The sequence below is a fragment of the Aspergillus pseudotamarii genome (assembly GCF_009193445.1).
Source record: "Aspergillus pseudotamarii strain CBS 117625 unplaced genomic scaffold BDV38scaffold_36, whole genome shotgun sequence".
Classification (NCBI taxonomy): Eukaryota; Fungi; Ascomycota; class Eurotiomycetes; order Eurotiales; family Aspergillaceae; genus Aspergillus; species Aspergillus pseudotamarii.
Window position 1 is genome coordinate 236,308 of NW_022475050.1, and position 11,236 is coordinate 247,543.

Sequence of the window (11,236 nt, forward strand, 5' to 3'; positions counted from 1 at the left end):
TTATCATCATCATCGAGATTCCTTTTTTTTTTTTTTTTTTTTTTTTTTTTACCTGTGTAATCTTGGATGCGGACGCAGAGACTCGTGGTTGCGTGCTCATTTTCGATTCGGAGGGTTTGGTCTTCATTGACTGGGACGAGTTGATGTGTGGAGGGATCGTAGCTGGGTCCGGCTGTCACTTTTAGACGGTATTTAGGGGTCTCGTTTTCTGGCATTATGCTGTCTCTATCGTGGTTCTATGGTTGGTTTCTGTAACTGAGTCTGGAGTTGTATAGTTCGGTATACCGATTCTTTGATGTTCAATGAGTTGAAAGAACAATTTGGGTGAATTTATCTATAGTAGCAAATCACACGGTACTTTCGAATTAAATTGCAATAGTACGGAGTAGTATAGAGTGTTTATAAAGAATGAATATCGAAGGTTAATCGAAAGACTGACGCCCATCGACGTCATCGCTCCGAGAGCCGTTGCCGAGAGCCTTATGTATCTTAGAAGCCCTAATCTCAACAGCCTATTCCATACTATGTAATGTATACATACATAGTCTAGGCATCCTCCCTTAGAATAAAAGAGCGCATTTCTCAGGTGACAGGGGCCAATCACTCCGACAACTGGTCCAAGCCATTTCGAGTGCGATGCATAAGAATGAGCTTCTTGTTGTTGATGGCAAATCCCCCGTTTCATGCGGTCCTTGTGAGCCTACTAGTACACAATTTAGCAACAAGACAACGTCATCTGCAATTTATCGAGAAGCCGATGTAGTCTCTTCGAGCCATGCGACTGGACAGCCTATGGACTATCATAATCAACCCTTCTCATTGATTACCGGGATAAAGGTTTTACAGTTGGGAACCAACCGTGATTCAAGTCTGTTCAAGCAGATATTGCGAGTATTTATCATACAAAGTAAATCCTAGACATAGATAACGCCGCAGCGTAGATATGCTACAAATGGAAACAATTGAGAGTAACGAAATGGTTCACACAAAATAGAACGTTAGCTAGAGATCGGCAGGATCAGAAGGTAAAGTATCAGTGTCGATACCCACGCCCTCAAAAAGCTCGTCTTCTGTCAGGATCCCGATACCACTGTCAAGCCGCCGTCGTTCCTTGCCTCGACCGACCTCAACGTCAACGAATCGCGCCACGCTAACAGGGGTAATGGGCTCGCTCCCGATGTTCGTGCCATCCGACTGTAGCTCATCCGACTTAAGTTCCCAATTGGCAGTGCGCACCTTTGCTTTGCGTCGCTCTGTCTTGACGGTTTCCTTCATGTAGGCGAAAGACCGTGCTTGGTCTGCAGCCCATTTCTCTAGCAAATCGTCCCTGGCCTGCATTTCAAGGCGCAGCTGTTCCTCTAAGCCAGCGTTGCTCTCATGAAGCTTGTCCACTTCCGATTTGGCGGTGTCCAGATATGTGGTCAGCTCGGCGATGTGGACGTTCATCCTCCCGACCTCCTGTTGGTGATCTTGGAGTTGCTCGACTGCCTGCTGTTCGGAGCTGTCAACCGTTTGCTTGAGTTCCTTTTCTAGTGATTCAATCTTAGCAGTCAAATCGCACACGCAAATTTTATTCAACTCAACAATCCCTTCCAACTCTTGAATACGTGCCTCTCGCTCTGCAACAGTCGACTCGGCTACACGACGGGCGCTTCCTTCATCTGCTACTCTCTTTTCCTGTTGCAACATCTGCTCCTCGTGTCGTTTGGTAGAGACGACCTTGTCCTGTTCGAGTTCCGTCACGAGTTTCTCAAAGCTCTTGACCTCTACACGGTATTTGCTAAGAGCTTCATTTAATCTCTCAATCCCTAGGGCTTGCTCTTTCCCTTCACGCTCAAGCTCCTGCATCCGCATTCTCGTGTGAAGCATATCGCCTGCGGAAGATGCAATAGATTCTTCAAGATCGCGTATTTTCCTTGATGCGGTTTCATAGCGGGTCAACAGGGTATCGAATTGGCCGCGCAATGCCCGTTCTCGCCCAAGAGATCCTCCATGTCGAGTGCGTTCTTCACTCAAGCTTTTGACGAGCAGCTCGACCCTCCTCACAAGTGCGCTGAGGGTTGTATTCCCATTATCTAAGCTTGAGCTGGGCGTTTCCCCAGGGACTGCACGCTCCAGCTGTAAGCGTGCTGATCGGAAGCGACTACGCATTTCCGAAATGATCTCGTCCATGCTGCTACCGGGGAACCCTAGACTAGAAAGCTCCTGTTTGACAGCGTCCAATGCGCCGATAGCGTCTGAAGCGCTGGTAAGAGCTCCTGTTAGTGTAGGCAAAATTTGATCGAAGAAATCTGGCGGGGGAGAAGACCGCTGGAGGTAAGGTTCAGTTGTAGTTCCCGGGAAGGAAACAAGCCTCGTGCGCCATGCGTTGAAAAAATCCCGTTTCTCCTTCCTAGCAGCTTCTAAGTCAAGCGACAAAGCAAGGAGCTCAGCGTCTTGGTCATGGCCAGACAGAGACGTTTGAGCTGACGCATCTGTATTGGGGTCTGCGGGGACCAGATGGGTGAAATCATCTGGAGATGGTCGAGGAAGCTGTATGCCACGCATAATTGGAGAATCGGACATGAGAACCGTGTCTCCCTCAAACCCGCTGTCAATGATGATTGTGTCACCTTCAGTACCGGCGTCATCCGATTGATCCTCGGCGTTTGCAGCGGAGGAGGGCGAGATCTCTTGCCTCAGCTGGCTGTTCGAGGACTCCAAATGCTCTAGGTTAGACTGAGGGGATAGCCCCAGGATTTCCTTACTGCGTGAATGGTGTTCTGGAGTGCCACTGTTCCGTTTTACCAACTCGAGCTCCTGCTTCAATGTATCTCTTTCTTGCAGCAGAGCTTGCAGGGACTTTTGGTAATGCGCAGACTCCCGCTTCTCTCGTTCAAGTTGATTAATCTCATTACTCAGGCCCAGTCGCCGGATTCTCCGCTGAGTCCGGGAGTCCAAAATTTGCCGTAAAGGCGTAAACTGCACCACTGTCTTTGATTTGGAACTATCAATAGGCAACACAGAACCCAGCGAACGACGAGATTGCGGAAGTGGGGTTGAGCGCCGCCGCAACCGGCGGCTTGGGGTGCAATCAATGCCATCTGTGGAATCATCGGGTTCTTCGAACGATGTGCGAACCATTGCTGGGGTAAGGCCTGTAGAGCATCCAAGGCAGTTCCCTTCTAGCCGTGGACCCGGATCTGAGAAACGAACTCTTTTTGTTGATTGGCGGGGTGTTTCGCAAGATGAGACTCCAGTACTAATTCCCCCAGACACACGAGGGTTCCTGTATGAAGTGGAAGTGCGGGGCTCTGAATTAGAGACCGAGTTGATGCTTCTTTTTCTCCGCGTTTGTCTGGTGTTCATGGTGGTCCTTGCTTAATAGGCTATTTTGTTGTGTGTATGTGTGTATGTATGTATATCAGGGAATTGGAACAATTTATATAGATAATGCTTGGTTAGCCTATGCTTTGATGGCGGAAATTTATCGGGATGGTGCTGGTGTTGGTGTCCCCGGAGATGTGAATCAATAACAAACAATCGATGCTTTCAATTACTGCGAGTCCCAAGTAAGGAAGGAACTCATTCGTGCCTTCCGCACATCCATACGCGTTGGATCCATTTTCATTTCCCGATTGGGAAGACGTAAACAATCCTGGCATCAGGTGACCGAACTCTGCCTGAGGTTGACATTCCTGCCAGGTATTCTAATGGATATGGTTACACCTGTTGTTCATTGAACTCCTAAATTCTATTTATGGTTTATTACTATACTAGTACCTACCAGTACTATGTTGAGGAAAGCTCAAGCATTGTTGATTTCCATAGGTAGATTTCAATGGTCCAGGCGGGAGATAAGATAAACCCTCTCTCAGCTCTACTGTGTACTCCGGGAGTATGTAATTTTAATGTAAGTATTTTATTTTTATTTTCCCCTCATGTCATGCTGTTCCCCAGTGATGTCATCCGTCCGCCCGCCCTAAAGAATTTAGAGTAATAATCCAGCAAAGTAACTGAACTCCGGATTCATGTCGATCCTTTACCTTATCTTTCATACTTCCCCCTACGAGTACTCCATTCCTCCTGTCAACATAACCGCCCTTGATAGCTGTCTGGCCTTTCATAATCAGCAACTTCTAGTGCTTGACTTTGTTCTTTACAAACTTTCTTGTTCCTCCATCTGAAAGGCTTCCCCATGGCCGTTTCCCCTTCATGGATTTGAAATCTAGTACTAGCCTGGCCCTGGAGAAGATGAGCCACACACCCACAGTACAAGAGGTCGACGACGATGAAGTCTTTCCCGAGATGCGGATGAGCACCAATACAGCCCAGGACACAGAATCGCCGTTGTTACAGCTTCCGACCGAGCTTTTACATTTCGTTCTATCGTATCTTTCGGCACAAGACCTCGCTCGTCTGTCGGCCACCTGTCGCTGCTTGGCCGAGCACACGGCTAACGATCTGCTGTGGGCCAACGTGGTCAACTCCTACTTACCAGAGAAAATTCACGATTCGGGACCATTTGGCTCCTTTCGCAGTCTCTATATTGCGTACCATCCTTGCTGGTTCATCCCCCAGAAAAAGATCTGGTTTTCAGATACTGAGCACACGGGCAATCTAATCCTGGCCCGTTACGATCACCGTCGAGGCGTTATCGAAGCGTATCGGGTTATTGCAGAACGGCGTTCACCCTCGCACAAGTTCCAGATTTGGGAATGGAATCCAGAGGTTATTATTCAAACCTTTCACCCGAAACCTAGCCTTTGGCTAGACAGTCCTATATTACTCCTGAGAAATCATGATGGTGAACGGCATTATCTGCGCGGAGAGATCCGCATGCCCTTGCCGTTGGAATCACAGCAGGTCTTTAATTCCTTATCGTTTTGCCCCAAGGGACCTCCTCCAGACCCCGACCCATATAAGCAATGGCCGCCGCCCATTGTACCTAGTCGAAATCGCGTATATCGGAGCCCCGAAACGCATGGTTCGGAATGGGAGCGTAATCCTGGACTTCTGGAAATAATGTCAGAAGATGCGTTTCGGATTAGAAGATGGGCGCATTTTCGTCTGGGTATGCCGATGTTTGCTGCCGGCCGAAGCGAGACCTTATCGACCTACGCGACACTTGATCCGCACCTATATACGTCTACCAGGCAAAAGCCCTATCAGGGTATATGGATTGGAGATTACTCCGCCCACGGATGTGAATTCCTGCTTTTCTTGCAACGTGATAGCGAAGATGGGCTTAACGGTACGCCTGACGAGGGCGAGTCTGAGTTCCTTCATGATGGCATTATCCAGAAAGGTAGCCTCGAGGCTATCAAACTAACTGGAGACCCCAATGTCCCTCGAGGCGAGCTCTCATTCATTTCGGATGACATCGGACCTAAGGGTTTTGTCCGTGTCGCAGATGAATCGCTTTTCCGAGGGGCGAGGATTGTGCGTAGTCGAGGACATGTAGCGGGTCTCGGGTTTAGAGACGGTAAGCTGAAACGAATCGCATTCCTGTTGTTTCGTGTTCTGACTCAATACTTAGATACTTTCATCGCCTCACAACTTATTCTCATATCACCTGATTGTATAGCTCACTATTGGGAGACTATGGGGCATATCTCGTATTTCCGCCGCCTCGACATAGACGAACTTATTCGGATATGAGCGGATGTGTGATTATTCTTACGACGTAACGATTCGTGCCTACTGCTTGCTCCCCTCCTTGAGAGTTAATGATTCAAATATATGTATGGCGGCTGTGTACACACTGTCTAGATGACAAAACCATGGTTGGCGCGTCGAACACCCCTCGATGAACACGTATTAGGCCAATCCTGATGTCTTGAGTGAACATCTAGTTGATTAATGCGGCTTCGAATCATAGTGGATTCCGTGCACGGGAGACCAACCAGGGATGGTAAATTAGAAGAACCGTGATTGGACCCAGGAATCCAAGGATCCCTATACTGGCGACCCCAATCCACCCCCCTGCGACACTATATTGTTACTCAGTATCGCCTGCTAGACTCGCACAAGCTGTATGAAAGCTGTCAGAGTCTGTAGACTAAGTATACACACACCCGGAAGGTTGGGGGAAAAAGGCATAATCATTCCCCGGACAGCGCGACGAGACAGGGCAGCTTGAACTACCGCGGCCGGTAACCTTATGTACAAGCGAGTATACTCGGGAGAGTGGAATGGGGACCCATGTAAAGCGAACATAATGCCATACTGAAACCAAGATATACAGTCAAGGTGAGAGTTCCTAACGCCACGGTCCCCCATACCGGACCATATGAAGGACAAGGTAATCATCAATCGTAATTCAAGCCGCTATGCAGGACGCCCAAATTTCAGTCACGACGGCTCTCTTGATATTTGTTTTTACAAGGCACGCACCCTCTCGACATGATGTCCCAAGCTGAATTAGGGAAAACACAGAGCGCACCTCCGGTATCAAGTGAATCCACCCGAAGCGTCGCCCCGATTTATCCGGATAATCCGGAGTAGATAAATCACCGCCTGCGCTCGAAATAGCTGGTGGAACCCAGGACGGCAACGGACTGATCCATCACCCACTCTCCAACACCGAGATAACTATCGATCCATTTCTTGAAGTCCTTGTTATCGGTGATTTTGTCGGAGTCGAGACTGGGGCTGTGAAGATCCCCACGCAGTTCCCTCGAGGGGGCGCGGGGTGACAGAGTTAGCCGAGGTTCCAGCAATCGTTTGAAAAGTCGTAAACCATGGTCATTGTTTCATATCGACAGGCTACAGGAACAGGAAAAACAAGCGTAGGAAGGGTGTAGTTACGTAAGACCAGTCGAACGCTTCACACCTGCCAAAAAGGCAGAGACTGTGATGGTTAGTATCTGTTGACCGTAGATAACAATGAGCAAAGGAGAACCTACAGAGGACAGCGTCAAAAGCGTAATGGGTGAGTCGGCCGAACTAAGATGGTCAACGATCAGCATGTATTCCCAGGCGAAAAAAAAAGTCAATACTCAGGTAGCTAGTCAAATACAAACAGAGAGCTATCGGGGAGTAATAAACGTACCATGGTGACCATATCAGGGCTTAACGATGAAACTAGACTTGTCCTCACCGAGTATAGAGGATCAGGTAGAGCTTGTGGTATGTACGATTTGTGTGACTCCAAAATTAGGAGCTGGAAAGATGAGGTCCACTGATAATATGCAGGAAGAAAGAAGAGGTACTCCCCGCGAGAACAGGCTTCGGGGAGGTGAGCTGGCTCACGTGCATTTTTCACATGACGTGGTGAGAGATAGGCGGTGAGATGGACAGGGGGCTGGGGGATGTGGCTGGGGGATGTGGCTGGCTATATTTGGAACTTGCGCTTGCACACAAGTAGCTAAAGTATAGGATCCAGTGTTATGCGGAAAACGGATTAGTCATGATACAGTATATTTAATTATGCTATGGCATTTATGCTTATCTCGTTTGGCTGCCTTATGTCCTCTGTAGTCCCACTATCTCGGACTTGACAACTCCTCGCTGCATGCCATGAGCCTTGGCACGGAGTAGTACTACGTAGTATGGTGAGCATGTATCTCAGTACTCAGTATGTACTCGGTGTCCTCGGTGTCCCTGAAAGGAGATTCCTCTTCCCAAGTCAGACAATCCGAGAATCATAAGGTATTTGTTTGTTTGTTTGAAACAGTTACTTTAATGTCAAATATACCTCACGACGTTACTGTTTCTTATTCTATAGGGAGAGTGGTCTGACGTCGAGGATCGTTTGAGATATTACATGGTGTACTAATCATGTGGTATTGAGCCACCATGATCGTACACATCATATAGATAGATGGCGGGGACACCGTACATAGGTGGATAAGGCAACAATGGGTGAATTTGGTCTGCTCTGGAAGTGGAGTGTGGGAAAACAGTGCCAGATGGCAGTGTACTCCGGAGTTGATGGAGGTTCTTGGTGTCTTTCCTCTTTCGGACCTCCGACAGGTCCAGTTGATCATTTGTTTGTTTTTTCGTGGGTGGCCAAAATTGATATAGATATCGGATGAATAATTAGTAAAGGTAAGAGTTACTGGCAGCCGATCCATTGTAAAAAAGACAAGAGGGGGAAAAAAAAATCCCAGAGTTGTGCCAGCCGCGGGGAACCGACCGGAGATACTGGGCAACCTGTCTTCCTTTCTCAACTAATGAGAAGGCGGCCAACAACATTTTCCCTCCCGGGCACACACCCACTCCCGCAAATCAAACCAAACCCAAAGCAGCCCCTCGCTCACCGGCTCTCTTTCTCTGGCCAACTTCTCCGATCTTTTTTTATCGCCCATCTCCCCCTCCTCTTCTTCCACCCCCCCAATTCTTCCATTCATCCAAATCACAACTTCCTCTCTCCCAATCCATCTTCTCTTCTTCATCTTTCCAGTGTAGACAGGGAAGCTTTCAAAATGGCCGCTAGCAGCTCTCTCGACCATTTGAGCAACCGTATGAAGCTGGAGTGGCACTCCAAGCTGAACACGGAGATGGTGCCCGCGAAGAACTTCCGCCGCACCTCCATCATTGGCACCATTGGTAAGTGTCAACCATAAAATCTCAGGGTCTCCTTGCCCTCCCCTCACCCTAGACTAGGTTTTAGTAATTCATATGGATGGTGCTAACGTTTTTTCCCATTGCAGGCCCTAAGACCAACTCGGTGGAGAAGATCAATGCTCTCCGCAGATGTACGGCGAAGCCCCATGACCTCTGTAATTTCTTTAGCTGACAGCGATTCAATAGCCGGCCTTAACGTTGTTCGCATGAACTTCTCCCACGGTTCGTATGAGGTGAGTTTGTCACTCTTCCTGGGGTTTCGTCTTTGTCGTAGGTCTGATTTGCTAATTTTCACCGTAGTATCACCAATCTGTTATCGATAACGCCCGTGAGGCCGCCAGAGTCCAGACCGGACGTCCCCTCGCCATTGCTCTTGATACCGTAAGTCTAGACCGGAGCTTTGCCAGGGCTAAACAATACTAACCAGCACTGCAGAAAGGACCTGAGATCCGTACCGGAAACACTACCGATGACAAGGATATCCCCATCAAGGAGGGCCACGAGCTCAACATCACCACTGATGAGAAATACGCCACTGCTAGCGACGACCAGAACATGTGAGTCTTCATCAATTCCCCGGATCAGTCCGTGAATGGCTTGGTTGGAGGCCCGGGTTTGTTTAGACTAACAATGTAATTGTTAGGTACCTGGACTATAAGAACATTACCAAGGTGATCGCTCCCGGAAAGCTCATCTATGTCGACGATGGTATCCTCTCCTTCCAGGTTCTGGAGGTCGTCGACGACAAGACCCTACGCGTCAAGTGTCTTAACAATGGTAACATCTCCTCTCGCAAGGGTGTTAACCTGCCCGGCACCGATGTTGACCTTCCCGCCCTTTCCGAGAAGGATATCAGTGATCTGAAGTTCGGTGTCAAGAACGGCGTCGACATGATCTTTGCCTCGTTCATTCGTCGGGGAAGTGACATCCGCCACATCCGTGATGTGTTGGGTGAAGAGGGTAAGGAGATTCAGATCATCGCCAAGATTGAGAACCAGCAGGGTGTCAACAACTTCGACGAGATCCTTGAGGAGACTGATGGTGTCATGGTTGCTCGTGGTGATCTTGGTATCGAGATCCCCGCCCCCAAGGTCTTCATCGCCCAGAAGATGATGATCGCCAAGTGTAACATCAAGGGCAAGCCCGTCATCTGTGCCACTCAGATGCTCGAGTCCATGACATATAACCCTCGTCCCACTCGTGCCGAGGTGTCCGATGTTGCCAACGCTGTTCTAGACGGAGCCGACTGTGTCATGCTTTCTGGTGAGACCGCCAAGGGCTCATACCCTTGCGAGGCTGTTAAGATGATGAGCGAGACCTGTTTACTGGCAGAGGTTGCCATTCCCCACTTCAATGTCTTTGATGAGTTGCGCAACCTCGCTCCCCGCCCCACTGATACCGTGGAATCCATCGCCATGGCTGCCGTTAGCGCTAGTCTTGAGCTTAACGCCGGTGCCATTGTTGTCTTGACCACCAGGTACGTATCGTATGGTCTCGTTAAAACTAGACATGTTCGCTAACTGGCCGGTGAAGTGGTAACACTGCTCGCCTTCTTTCCAAGTACCGCCCTGTGTGCCCCATCCTGATGGTCACCCGTAACCCCAGAGCTTCGAGGGTAAGTTGCCAATTCTGTATATCGTCTATCGTTATGAATTGCGCTGATTGATTTGTCTGTAGTATTCTCACCTTTACCGTGGTGTCTGGCCCTTCCTCTTCCCCGAGAACAAGCCCGACTTCAACGTCAAGATCTGGCAGGAGGACGTTGACCGCCGTCTCAAGTGGGCTATCTCCCACGGTATCAAGCTCGGTATCATCAACAAGGGAGACAACATTGTCTGTGTCCAGGGCTGGCGCGGAGGCCAGGGCCACACCAACACTGTCCGTGTGGTCCCTGCTGAGGAGAACCTTGGTCTGATTGAGTAAATCCAGACAGCAGTATCGCCCTTGTTGCATGACGTGGTAACGACAGCAATTGGGTAGGTAAATAGCGACGAGGGTGTCCTCAAATGTCGTAGACGGGTCTCGGCTAAGTATGACGACCGGAAAGCTCCGCCCATTTCAAGTGATCCCCTGATCCCCGAATCCTTCCTTGCGAGATTCATTAGTCGGGAGGGTGTAGCTTGGCGGTGGTGTCGGGTGAATGGCCGTGGAGTGTGTGCTCTTATCTGTCCCATTCGGTCCGGAAGCGCACGAGGTGACTCACCCTTCAGAACATAATCTGTATTCATCCTGAGTTGGCGTTAGTTAGCCTGCCTGCTTTTTGGTGGTTTCTTGCGATCAAAAGCTAGATTAATGATCTTCATGTTCACGTTCATAATGATCAGATTCGTCAATCGAGTTCGAGGAACCGCAGGATTCATGTTAAGTTAAGACTGAGAAAAGTCTCGAGTCATTGTAGGTTGGTAGTCACATTCCAGGCATGGGGTCTTGGTTCCATAGGCCAAGAACCGTATACCCTATAGCAAGGCGATTGAGGGAGCAAATTATCTCCTCGAAGAACTCCATTCCCACATGTAAGGGGGAAAGGAGAAGAAGAAGGAGTGAGACCTTCCCTTCTTAACAGGAACCGAAAAAGAAAAATAAAAAAAGGCTCAAAAATGAATGCGGGGAATGCCCTGTGCCGAGGCTGCAGTAAATGCAAATGCCTCATAGAAGACTTGCATGTCTCATTGCAAAGGTGGTATGG

General features: G+C 49.0%; 4 protein-coding genes across 4 annotated transcripts in view; 2 read left to right on the plus strand and 2 right to left on the minus strand.

Moving 5' to 3' along the window:
- Positions 1-358, minus strand: part of BDV38DRAFT_117246 (DUF1769 domain-containing protein) — a 1,415-nt gene extending 1,057 nt beyond the window's left edge. The window contains exon 1 of the mRNA XM_032051064.1: positions 53-358. Coding sequence (XP_031912292.1) covers positions 53-215 — 163 coding nt within the window. The 5' untranslated portion in view covers positions 216-358. The remainder of the gene's footprint in view (positions 1-52) is intronic.
- A 573-nt stretch (positions 359-931) lies between these two features.
- Positions 932-3,348, minus strand: BDV38DRAFT_294050 (uncharacterized protein; the record flags this gene model as incomplete). The annotated part of the gene is made up of 2 exons (XM_032062410.1): positions 932-1,125; positions 1,156-3,348. 2 exons carry the CDS (start codon positions 3,346-3,348, stop codon positions 1,003-1,005), a joined length of 2,316 nt encoding a protein of 771 aa, XP_031912293.1. The 3' UTR covers positions 932-1,002.
- A 739-nt stretch (positions 3,349-4,087) lies between these two features.
- On the plus strand, positions 4,088-5,819 carry BDV38DRAFT_117458 (F-box protein). The gene is made up of 2 exons (XM_032051067.1): positions 4,088-5,464; positions 5,519-5,819. The coding sequence occupies exons 1-2, from the start codon at positions 4,195-4,197 to the stop codon at positions 5,638-5,640; spliced, it is 1,392 nt and encodes a 463-aa protein (XP_031912294.1). The 5' UTR covers positions 4,088-4,194; the 3' UTR covers positions 5,641-5,819.
- Positions 5,820-8,408: 2,589 nt separating this feature from the next.
- On the plus strand, positions 8,409-10,473 carry BDV38DRAFT_284229 (pyruvate kinase CDC19; the record flags this gene model as incomplete). Its single annotated transcript, XM_032060216.1, has 8 exons — positions 8,409-8,532; positions 8,637-8,681; positions 8,737-8,783; positions 8,851-8,931; positions 8,986-9,107; positions 9,194-10,027; positions 10,084-10,165; positions 10,228-10,473. The coding sequence occupies 8 exons, from the start codon at positions 8,409-8,411 to the stop codon at positions 10,471-10,473; spliced, it is 1,581 nt and encodes a 526-aa protein (XP_031912295.1).
- Positions 10,474-11,236: the final 763 nt, after the last annotated feature.